The sequence below is a fragment of the Larus michahellis genome, chromosome 3 (genome assembly GCF_964199755.1).
Source record: "Larus michahellis chromosome 3, bLarMic1.1, whole genome shotgun sequence".
Taxonomy (NCBI): domain Eukaryota; kingdom Metazoa; phylum Chordata; class Aves; order Charadriiformes; family Laridae; genus Larus; species Larus michahellis.
In genome coordinates this window covers 71,476,573-71,489,660 of record NC_133898.1, presented here as the reverse complement: position 1 = coordinate 71,489,660, position 13,088 = coordinate 71,476,573, and the positions used below count along the sequence as shown (strand labels likewise).

General features: G+C 36.8%; 1 protein-coding gene across 1 annotated transcript; it reads right to left on the bottom strand.

The window, feature by feature from the left end:
* Positions 1–697: 697 nt before the first annotated feature.
* On the bottom strand, positions 698–12,618 carry TMEM244 (transmembrane protein 244). Its single transcript, XM_074578453.1, has 6 exons — positions 12,586–12,618; positions 7,634–7,719; positions 6,994–7,067; positions 3,939–4,064; positions 1,659–1,703; positions 698–792 (listed from the first exon to the last, which is right to left on the bottom strand). Exons 1-6 carry the CDS (start codon positions 12,616–12,618, stop codon positions 698–700), a joined length of 459 nt encoding a protein of 152 aa, XP_074434554.1.
* Positions 12,619–13,088: the final 470 nt, after the last annotated feature.

Below are 13,088 nucleotides of genomic sequence, written 5' to 3'. Positions count from 1 at the left end.
CAGCACAGCCAGACCGCAAGTGGATCATTAGCGAAAGAGAGAACAGCCTGAAGCTATTTGTGGAAAGCATTTGTCTGTAGCATCCCTGGAAGCAAGGGGGTCAACCAAACACTGGGGATTGTACGTCTTCCTCCTGTTGCCTTGGGCGGCTTCTAGGTGAAAGTTTTAAGATGGGAAGAGATGCAGAGCTATGTGCTGCTCACAGATCCTTCTTTGCCAGGCATTTGCCAGGAAGGACTTCTTTAAACCTTCAGGGGTTGATGCCAGATAGAGTGACTTTAAAGTTTTGCAACGCTTGTGAGAGGTGAGCCCAAATTAGAGTCAGCATTTCAGAAAATGCAACAGAGAACAAGCACTCCGAAAAACATTAAATTCAAATCTGTTTTTTCCTTTTCCTTGCAGGATTTTGTAAGAATGTTGCATCATTGCTCTTATCCTTCTTATGGTTTATTTCTTTTTTAAAAAGAGACAGTAGGTCTAATTATTTGCTTACTGGAAAATGTACATACGAAACCTAAAAGTTATTACATACAACAGCTAAAAGTGATGACATTGACATTGCAAATGTAAGATACAAGAGGTCTGGCAAGCTAAATATTAGCCTTAGAATTAGACAATTGCAAGCTTCATTTTAATTACATTGTTAATGAAACAATGGAATTCATATAAATATAAAGGCAAGTTCTAATTTTCCTTTTCAAAAATCATCCAGAATCGGGTAAATGAAGTTGTCTTTGAACAAGCAGTATGCCAAAATCTGTCCTCCACAAATCATTGAAATTACTCCAGATCCTGAAAGAAAATATATGGCTGTTTTACATTAATTTTTATAGTGGAATACAAATGTTATGATAAAATTTTAACCAGACATTGCTTTTATCTTCAATTTTTTAAAAGTAGTCTGCCCACTTAAACATTTTGCCCAAGGCTTTAACTACCTACAAGGATATCAGGTCCAGCAGCTGCTGATGCAAAACCAGTTGCAGGACAGGGAATTTATTTGCCCATCCCCATCGTTTAGGAATTTACTGCAGCTGTCGATCCTTGTTATCACACAAGAAAGAACAGAAGCCAGTCACTTTCTATTAACTATTTTTCAAGATAATATGATCGAGTACAAAGCTATGCTTTTAATTTTACAGAAAATTAAACATTCAGAAGTGTAAGTTTGCCGTTCACTCTAAGGAAATGCGATGACTGGGATTTATCTCATCTATCATAAGTGCCTATGCATGGTGTTTATAAAAATTGCCTCTGAAGGTGCCTGTTTCTTTCCATTGATTATAAAGGATACCAAGGAAGACTAGTGTGGACAACTGTCTTTGTGACACCTGAATTAAGTGAGATAGTTTGATTAGTCAGGACTTAATCATGGTTTATTTCAAGAACATGAGTGTATCTGCTGTTAGAAAGATTAACATAAGCTGAGTACATTCTGGTCTTAAAAAAGATTTTTTTAAGGCAAGGCAAATGTTAGCCCAGTGTTACTTGTCTGTGTCATTAAAGAAGTATAAATGAAAAGCAGATATTTCTTCTTCAAATGTTGACATTTCTCAAATTAGTAAAATAACAGATATTTAATAGAAACAATTCATGCTGTAAATACCAATTTTCTACAGAGAGTATAACAATTTAAACTTTAAAGAATGTAAGTATACCTAATGCCAGCCACCAGTGTAACATCAGGGGGAATTCAGACATAACTGCAAGGAATAGAAAAGGAGAAATGTAAATTTTTAAACAATAAGGATGGGGATAGTTATGTTTCATACATTATGTATTTTACATTTATTGAAATTGAAAATGCATATTTAGGTCCTGTCATTCAGACACTTAGCCATACCATTAACCTTAGCCTGCTGAGTGATCCCACTGGAAGGCAACTCTTAAACCTAGTAAGTGTGTGCTAAATGGAGTTCTTAGACTCTCTGCGGAAGAACTGCCTTTTTTATTACTTACCTGTACGTGGTTTAGCACAACAGAGACACTGATCCCCTGGTAGAGTGCCTACATACTGCTGCAATCCAAATAAATCAAGCTGCCTGACATTTTCAGTTTAATGGGTGGTACAGCACACGACAGACGGGCTGGGGCCACAGGCTGCAAGTTTGCACTGATGCACAGCACCCTCTCTCCTGCTTCAGGTACTCGCCCTTGCCCTCATGCAAGCCAACCCACATCCCCACTGTAGGATCAACTGCAGGGCAATTATATGACCCAATATGGCCCCCCACCCCAAAAAAAAATAACAAACCAAAAAGGCTGACAGGACTGTAGAGGTAGTAAAGTGAGCTGTGAGGCACACTGAATATGCTGGTAGCTCAGAGCCTGCCAGCAGAGCTTTGGTTGGCCATCTGAAGGAAACAATAACAAATCTGGGGTTGTTTGGACATCAAAATGCATCATCTCAGCACAAGGACACAGACCTGTTGGAACAGGTCCAGCGGAGGGCCACGAAGATGATCAGAGGCTGGAGCACCTCTCCTATGAAGACAGGCTGAGAGAGTTGGGGTTCTTCAGCCTGGAGAACAGAAGGTTGTGGGGAGACCTTATAGTGGCCTTCCAGTACCTAAAGGGGGCCTACAAGAAGGATGGGGAGGAACTCTTTATTAGGGAGTGTAATGATAGGACGAGGGGTAGTGGTTTCAAACTGAAGGAGAGTAGATTTAGATTGGATATTAGGAAGAAATTCATTACTGTGAGGGTGGCGAGGCACTGGAACAGGTTGCCCAGAGAAGCTGTGGATGCCCCATCCCTGGAGGTGTTCAAGGCCAGGCTGGATGGGGCTTTGAGCAGCCTGGTCTGGTGGGAGGTGTCCCTGCCCAGGGCAGGGGACTTGGAACTAGATGATCTTTAAGGTCCCTGCGAACCTGAATCATTCTATGATTCTATGATATAAATTATATACGAAGTAAGTTTTGTTGTAGCTTTTGTAAATTCCTTGATTTAAATGCAAACATCATTCATAAGGAATAACAGTAGTTTAAATCCCAGGAAATCAAATTCAGTAGATGAGAAATTATGCTTAATTTTTTAAGATGAAGTCTCTATTGGTCTCTGGCTTAACTTTTTGTGGGAACTGGGGAATCCCCGTCTATATACAGTGCTAAAAGACAAATGGACAAAGCATTGGAAAATGGAAGGTGAATTATTATATACTAGGGAGGGAGTCCTAATTTTTCAGTTCTATTTTTCCTATTTCTAAATTCTAAAATTAAAAAAAAACCCTAAGTTCATTGTTATAGGAGAAAAGAATCCCCAAATGGGCTCTGGCAAGGGTGAGGTTAAAACATATTTCCTAATCAGCCGTAGCAGCATTCTGCTAAACAGCATGAGAAGAGGGAGCAGGTTACCAGGTGCTGGCAAAAAGTGATGATGAGTCTCATTTACAACAGCCAGTTCTTTTCCTTTTCTTTCCTTTGAGGGGAAGAGTTTCAGGGAAAAAAGGAGGCTTCGATGGCAAAAATGCTTTATTTTCCTCAAGGAGATTTAGTTCAAATGATCTAATCTAAAAACTTTGAATTGGCTTTGCTGAAGCAAGCCTTATTTTTACTCTGAACTAGGGTTGAAGTGTTAATGAGTAGATCTTAAAGTGTCAGGACATGGACAACTATTAATTTCTTGTTTTAGAGAAAAACACACCTCCCAGATGCTGAAATTGTATCTAGGCTGGATCTGTTTGATATGAACTGTAAAACTCTGATTTTTTTATAAGAAAATACAATTTTAAAATTCTGCAACAAAAACAGAATTGAATTTTCAATAGCAGGATTTAAATACGTGCATGAATCAAATGGATGGAAATTAGAGATACGTATTTATTTAGCTTTAAATTGGTTAAATGATAAAGTTGATCCAGTGATACAGTTCATGAATCACAGTTGATTGGTCCTTCAATTTGTGATACTATGTATATACTTAGCAGTAAACCTACTTACCGACTGAAGTTATGGCAATATGAATAATAGTAACTGTTACAGCATAATCCCAAACCCACTCTTCCACAACCAGGGCAAACAGCAGACCACAAATGAAGAAAGTAATTTCCAATGATATCACAAGAACTGTAAATGGAAATAGGATACTTACAGCAAACACAGTTTCAAAAGGCATTTTTCTTACATTCAAAATAATAGCAATTGGAAATTAAAAAGCCTGAGATAGTTATTAAAACTATGTTTTACAAGATTAAATATTATACTAATGTTTTGTTATAAAGTTAAATTCTAATTTTGCCACAGACATCTGCATGGGTTGTCCTGATTTACCTATAGACTTTAAAATGTTGTGTATTTTATGGAAAAACATGAGGATTAGCCAGATTTTGGCCAGTTCATATAGCCTGGAGGGGAATGTGAAAATTTTACTTACGGACCACCTGCATTTTTTGCATATAGTGCCAAATAGATTTGGTTGGTACTGACACTGATCAAGTTTTTCCCATCCAAAATAGAATTGGGTGGTTAAGGGGTTATGTTTAGTGAGAAACTTCATAGCTTTCTCCCTCTGCACTTCATTGCATTAAATGAAAAATATATATGAAAATACATATATGTTTATATATCTGTTAGTGTGTGTGTGTATATATACATATCAGAACAGTTTAAAGACAAGACTTGCAAGGTGAGATAGAGCAGGGACCCTACCAGGTGAGCAGAGGCCATCCATCTGTATGGATCTCACGATCCGTACAACCAGGAGCCTGGCTTTTCTCAGCGCTGATAGCAAGGCTGACACAGCTACCGTGCTGTCACTCCGCCTGACGCTCAGCAGCTAGCTTTGTGCTGCGTTAAACCAGGAATGGGGATTACTGGCAAAGTGATAATAACTAAACTATGCTGCCAAAAGAGGCTATGAAAGTTGTCTGATCAAGAAAATTCCTTCTCTCAGTGATGAAATGGTGCATTTCTGTTCCCTGGTGCTTTCTCTGGAGCGTGCCGAGCCGTGCTGTGCCACCAGCCTGTGCTGGCCACCTCCCCTGACAGGGGGGTCTGCAAAAGCAATGGCAGGGGCAAGCCATGACCCCCTTGTGGGCCGGAAAGTCGCTTGGGAGGCACAGGTCAGCTACCCTGGGAAGAAGCGTGAGGAAACTCATCGCGACATTTGATGTGATATATTCTTCAACACAGCAATGGGGTGGTGCTTAGCTGTCTGCTTCTTTACTTGCTATTAGGGGTAACGGGATCAAAAATAGTCGCTTTTAGGTCAAAGTTTGACTTTATGCTTGGTGGATACCTGGGATAGCAGGGGGCTGAACGGAAAATGCATGACGTGTTTTCTAGCTGTAGTCCTGAGTTCCCAAACAACAGGAATTGTATTTCTGCACACAAATGAATGTACAGAAAATGAATGTACAGGAATACACAACAGTGCATTTGTAATTCATATATTTTTCCCTCTAAATGCATTTTGCTCTTCTTTTTAAGTACATGGGCATATAAAAGTCACATTTTTAATGGAATTATTTATTTTTTTACTGTTGCAGTAATGTAATATCTGTAGCTGAGAGTAGAGAGACCGTCACTATTTTTTCCACTGTATTTAATAAATACATTTGGTAGCATTTTGTGCCTTTCAATTTTATTCTTTTCTTTATAGGGTCAATCATTTCCTACTGTGATATGGATCTTTCACCCAACAGCTTAAAAAAATGTAAAAAATAAGAAAAATGTAACTGGAAAACCACATGTAGTTAGACAAGGGGTAAATAACACTTCAAAAAATTTAATGTTTGATAATGCATTTTAGTATTTTTAGTTTATTATATTTCATGATGATAGCATCCCTTTAAATTATGCCAATCATTTTATAATTTAGAAAGCATGCTTAATGTAGACAGATGCTCTGTAAATTTTTTTACAAAACTGGGCCAGTAATGATACTTCAGTTCTGAGCTGACTTCCATTTTTATTTTGAGGTTATCTTTTAAAGACATAATTCTGTTTTTAACAGGCACGAGTGTGACTCCCAAGTAAACTAATTCTCATTTGCAACGTCATTCAGAGACCTTTGTTCTGCCTCAGTGCCCACAGACTTTAAAAAGATCCTGTTACGTTTTGCTCTGCCATGTTATTTCATTGGGTGGACAGAAAAGAGGGTGGACCACTAACCAGTTGCATGATAGGGTTCTGTCTTTGGCATATAAACATGTTGCATCAAACTAGCTGATATAATTTTTTGGGAGAAAAAATCATATTGAGATACAGGGACCAGAAAAGTAATTCTAATGGAATATGATTTAATTTTCTTTTCCATTGCTGCAACTGAAATGCTCTTTTTTTCATCTGAAATCAGTATTGACACTGTACAAGTATCCAGGCATTTTTATTACTCTTTTTAACCTGATGAACTAACCAGTTTACTTTTGAGCTTTACTTACTTTAGTGACAGATTATGTGGTTTGCTTTTGCAAAAGAGATTATAAATCCAGTAAAATTCCATCTATTCATGTAGGAATGACAGTTTAGGAAAAAGAAGACATTTTGAGACATTCAGACAAAAATGCAGGAGTTTGTATTAGAATTGAGCTACAATCAAACCCTGAAATTTTAATGCACACTGTCTTCGGGCATTACTAAAGCAAGATTTCCATTAGTCAAATGTGACTTATTATTCAGATCTGGATCCAATATGGTTCATGAGAAATTTGATGCAGTACGAAAATTCAACAACTTTGTGGAGGAACTTTGCAGAGAATAGGTAATTGTTCTGCAGTGAAAATGAAGCACCCTACCAAAGCAGCACGTTCGCTTCAGATGTTGCAAGATCAGAAGAACAACTCAAGGAAAAGCCTAACAATTACTTGAATGATAAGTAGCAATACATAAATGAGAAGTGCAGGGAAGATGAATAAGCATTTAAATGCAGGCTGGTTAAAATACAGAAATCTTTGATATTACTAAAACACTTTTTAAAATACTGTCCATAAGGAAGACAAGATTTACAAGCAGATTTCTTGGCTGGGAAAAAAGGAGAGAAACAAACTTCGGTTACCTAAATAATATGGGTTAATCCATGAGGGATTTGTCTTAAAATCAAAAGGTGCCAAACCATCCAACATTTTAATCCTGTGGAAATAGAAGGAATACATTTAACCAGAGCTTTTCAATAAAGCCTTAGTGATTATATGACACATTACTGCTGTTTTTAAATACAATTTCAAATGGAATGCTCAGCTTTTACAAACTCTCTGCCTTCCATTGTGTGTTGTGATCTTGCACTTGCACACAGTGTCCATGATCTCCACTTTTATTTGAGACATATCTGGCACTATACATGCTAATCACCTTCCTAAGGGAATATAATTTGGCTTTTTTATCAACTCTAAAATCTTTCTATTCCTTTTTTAATGTCATCTTTGCTCTTATGTTCACTTATTTGCATGGTGCAAGTGCAAGGAAGCAGATTAGAACCAACATTTTATATTAGTTTTGGTCTCCGTTTGCCAATTTGTGCACTTGAACGAAGGTTCAGTCACAACAATTCAACTGAATTTTAAAAATGTGTTCACAGGATAACTGGGTAACTGGGACTGGATGCCAGTCTGGATGCCTCCTCTACAGGGTCATGGCTCTACCCATTGTATCCCGTTGTAGTATGATGTCATATTAGACTAAAGGCAAGGAAAACTTACTTGAATGCTGCGAAACACACAGACAGGACCACATAGTACACAGTGTAGAAAACCACCATGCATATCAACAGGTTCACCAGAACAACCTGCAATAGGGAAGAAGACAGTAAAACCTAATGCCAATTAGGTACATAATTGTCAGAAAATAATTCCAGCTTTCTATCAGTCACAAAGTGAAAAAAATAACAATTTAGAAAACAAAGCATTTAGACATAATTCTTGCTGTTGCCAATTACGTAAGAGTTGCTAAAGGCTCTTTGGTATATTTCAGCTCCTAATGTGTGGTTATAATGCATGGTTCTTTAGTTTTATCATACACTTTTTATTGAATTTATAAGTGTTCAGCAAATGAGAAGCACATTTCTTGACAGTTATTACACAGGAGACCTTGAGAGTTTAAGATCATCCAGATGCTTAACTAGTTTTTAACCTACTTTTAGCCTAGTTTTTAACTTAAAAGAAATTCCATCCTTGTAAGTATGTTCAAACTGTATACAAATAAAATGTAAAAAATTGCAAAGCAGCAACTGTTAAGTTTCCCAGTCTCTAGAAAACATCACTCTAGTGCTTACTTCCAAAGGTAAGGATGTAGACAACCTAAATGTGTAATGAGGCATACCCGTTAAATATTTTTCAAAGTTCAAGTGGTTATGAATTAATTCTAAATAAAATCCAACTCCAAATTGAAAAAATACCCCTAAACATATGAGTTTCATAAAACAACCACTATTTTATGATCAAATACTGTGTCTTTAAGCAAAGAGAAACACTACAGAATTATACAAGGAATGTATATTTCCTAAGATACTTCGGTTTCATTATTTCTTTCATTCCATTTCAGTGTCTTCATTTCTAAACTGAAGCTTCAGAAGCACTGCAACAAGAGAAAAACCTGTGAGCTTTCACCTAATAAAGTTCATAAAATGCCTTGAAATCCTTTCAAGGGAACATATCTCTGATCACTTATCTCCAGTCTTCTAAACTGGTTTCCTGAATTATGCAGACCCTAGGACTTGTATTCATTCCTACAGGTATAATGCAAAATTATGTTTTGAAGGTGAATATGTTTTCATAATCATAATAGTCTTGCTAATGCAGAATACTTTACTTTCTGTTTTTCTATGACGATATAATGGCATTCCAGGTGTTTATCTGGGCTTTTATTTTTTTAAAGGGAAACATGGGACATCAGGACTAGTCATCTCTACGCATCGAAGTTGAGCAACTGCTTTGGCAGTATTGTGTGCTTGCTTAAGAACATGAAACTGGAGATGTTTACTACAGTCAGTAGATTGGCCAGTAAAATCAGTTTTTTCTTTTCCATAGATTCCAGATTGTCTTGTATTTTCTCCCTGTAGCTAGTGCTTTATCATGTCATATTTCTCCTTTCCTCCTTAACTTCTTTGTATCTTTCCCCTTTCAATGGCCATTTTTTTTAATCCAGACTCTTTCTTAATTGTTTTGTTTTCTTCTCTGCCTATCCTCTCCATCCTGCATCTTCTACTCTTTACTTTCCTCTGAAAAAATATAGCTGGAAAGCAGTCATGAGAAAAACAGGGACTGTAGAGAGAATTGCTACTGGTTCCGTATCGTCCATCTTTACTATTGTGCTACATGATGCTTTACAACGGAAGGATCTGTGGCTACATTTTGCTTTTTGCTGTTGAAGCATTCTAGTTTCTGTTTTAGTAGACTATTGCATGAATTCTTAGTCCAAGTGCAGCACAAGTAATGAGTTAAAATTTTCTTGCCCTTTCTTCAGCTTGGCTATCAAGTATTTGAAACTAGAAATGTGTGTTTACCTGACTCCTCTGGTCAGGTAACCTCTGTAGATCTCCAAGCTATGATCCATCATGCAATAATGATCTAAGGGGAACATAATTACTATAGTGATTCTATTATTACGCAAATACACTTGGACATGTAGATATGGGACCTAAGCCTGCACATTTTTGTGTGCCCTACAAGATCCCATGCTGAATTTCCCCTGAGACCAATGGAATTGAGCTGACAGCAAGTGAGTTTTGAAGTTTTGATGTTTTACAGGACTTCTTGTCTATGTTGATCAAAAATAAATTTAAAATGGAAAAATGAAGACTAAGATGATTAAATATTCCATATACAGGCATTCATTCAGAAGTAAATCCATGAAAAGTGGCCCTGTAAAAATGGAGTAGTAAAATATAGGGGACTGGATGCAATTTTTCAGTGTATCAGAATGGCAAGCAGAGAGTATGGACTGCATATAGTGAAGCATTACAGCAATGCAAAAGAAGCCAATGTTTATCTCTTTGAATGGTGACACCATATTTACTGTGGGAATGAATTTTAGAAGAAATAGGTAATGACTAATAGAGGAAGAGGACTCAATTCTGAAGAAAGGTAAAAGGAATCGTGTGTGTGTAGGCTGGTTACAGAGACTGAGGCAGGGGAAATAATAACTGCATATTCATAACTAAAAAGGAAGTGGAATTATTTGGAGAACAACTAAGATTAAAGGAATGAAAGAAAACCCCAAATGTATAAAATACTGCCAATTTCAAAAAAACATTTCCATTTTGCAAAGTTTGAAAGAAACTTGCTCTCTTTATTTATTTGCTTTTATTCAAGAATTTTTATCAAAACTGGTTATTGAGTGCCCTTATAATTGCTGTGGATTTTAAGGATAAAGTTGGATAATGTTCTTGGCAAGTGATTCAAAATTAATAAAGAAAAAAATAAAATAAAAGTATATAATATTTTTTTAAGTCCTCATTTTTAAAGTAAACTCATTTGGCAGGTGAGATTGCAGTGAAAAATGTCAAACATAACCCAGCACTAAAGTACAATTTCCATTTTGATTTAGTTTGCTACATACTGGCAAAAGGAGCCATTATTCAAGGAGGCAGTGATTCTGAGAAGGGCTGTAGATGAGCATTAGCTCTTTTTTATGAGCTTCTCTTGCAATATTGTGACACAAAACAAGCCCTTAAAGCTTTGAATTTTAAGGTGGGAGAACATGAATAGAAATAAGAAAGAAGTATCACCTCAAAACACAGCACTGGGAAGACAAAGTGGCATCCAATTTGCTGCCAGCAATTTTGAAAGTAAATTAAGAAATTAAGAAGGTGCAGAGAAGAGCCACAAAAGGGAGCTAATGGCTAGAAATGGCGTTTGGTTTTTTTTATTCATTAGGACTACAGCCCTAAAGAGGTCAATCTGTTTAGCTCTGAGGGATGATTTGATTATGATGGATAAGTACCTTCGCAGGCAGAAAATACCGGGTACTTAAGGGCTCTTTAATCTATCAGAAAAGCCACAAGATGTAAACAGCTGCAAGTTACAGCTAGACAAATTCGAAAGATGTGTGAAGGGCATTTTTAACTTTAAAGGCAATTAGCCAATGGAACAAACCGCCTTTGGAAATAATAGATCCTTCAAAGCAAAACTAGGTACCTCTCTGGATGAAGCTTCACTCAAACGTTCAAACATTCACTTCTGGCCTTAGTTCTTTGAATGGTTGTGTGGTAGATAACATATTTATGGAACCATCTGACACTGACAGAAGTATGGATACTTTGAATTTAGCAAACTACTTATTTTTATATTGCTAAGTATTGTAAAGTGCTAAATATTGAAGAGTGCATCTATCTCCCACAAGGAGAGAGATCAAGGAGCTTTAGTTTCTAATGTAACAGGAGAGAAATCCATCATGCCTGTACAAACTGATATTTGTCAACAAGTAAATGTCCAGGACAGTCTTACTCTTTTCTTCTTTCCCTACATCAAAAAAAAGCCAAGCAAAAACTGAGAATAATTAATCTCTTCAGCCAGGTTGGTCTGAGAGATAAATACAACCTTCTCATTTCCACTGCCTTTAATCTTATTCTAAATGAAAATTGGCCAAATAACCCGTTTGATCTATTCTTTTCCACAGCGTACACCATGGCCATTGTACTGTTAATTGACTACAATGTCACATGCATTTTTGGCAGCTGTGCTACCTCCATCCCTCCTCAAAGTATCTCTAAACATTGGAATTTTAATCTTTGGCACATTCTGGGGGGGAATCATTTTCATTCCATTGCTCTGAGCAGATGCACATTTCCTGTAATTCTCCTTAATCTGCTGCCCCTCCTCTACCAACTGCCTCCTTGATGCCTTATCTGCTCTAGATGTAGATTTGTACTGTAATAAAAGTGGTGAGACAGGACTGAAGTGAAAACCACAGAGCTGAAGGACGGCTGTGAGCTGATGACCCATTGACCTCTAATTACAGTAGGTGAATTCCTGGCCTCTCAGTGACAAACCTTCATTGGCACCAAAGGTCCAGGACTTTTCTCTTTGTACCCAGAATATTCTTAGCCCCTGTGTTAGGGATGTAGTGATATAGTAGGTATAGCATGCTTTGCTCAGTCGAGTAAGCTAAGGAAATGCTTGTAACGTGAAAATGAAAACCCTTTCAAAATTTTCCAGTTGTATCACATTTTGCTTCATTTTTTTTATTTGACCTTTCCACTGAAATATAAATGTGTATTTTTTAAATCTCAGAATACTTCTTGGTTTTGGAACTATTTTTTCCCTTTCTAAATCCTCAGGTATTCATAAGCAAAAAACACTAGTTAAAAACTACAGGGTCATTTATTATATGTTAAAGCGACTTAGAGAAAGAATCTTAGGAAATCACTGGTGTTACCAAATGTAGGATTTTATTAGAACCTTCCAAGAATTATAGCTCATAAATGGAACTATATCACATATTTTGAAATCCTTTTTATAAGATGTACTTTGCAGTACTTCCTACCAGCACTATAGTATAAAGCGTCCCTTTAATTTTGTTTTTTAGGAAGCGAACATTGAAGAACAATCTGTAAGAATGAAAGCAACAGCTCTTTCAAGCCCCACAGTAGCTGTCTAATTCTCTAAATACTATCCAGTGACATACAACACTAAACAAACTCAATTCCCTTTACCTTGGTTTCAGCAGTTTTGACCTTGAGAGCCATGGACACATGATGAGTGGAAGGAAGTGCTGTTGCTATATTCCGTATGCCAACATCAGCAGGAAGAAGCAGCTGTTTTTCACCCAAAAAAACATTCTTATAGGTGAGTATAGGACAGAGTGAGGTGAGTTGATTGGATTAAACTGAATTGAGACAGAAGCCATCTGCGAGCTAACTGTAAGCTGCTGAAGAGCAAAGAGAAAATCCTACTAGCTCATTTAATGTTCGTACTTTCGTAGCTACAGTCAGCCAAATCATATCTATGATATGACTTGGTTATTAAAAGACAATATTATTAATATTATTGTCTGCCTTCTATTTGCTTTTTTCAGCACTCATTTGATCACAGTTCCTTGGGGTTATTATACCTTCCTACTTTTAATTAGTTTTACAATTTCTAACATTAATTCTATTGACTATAGATGTGGAGTCACTACGTTCTTTGCTAACATTTCTCTTTTGACTATCACTTT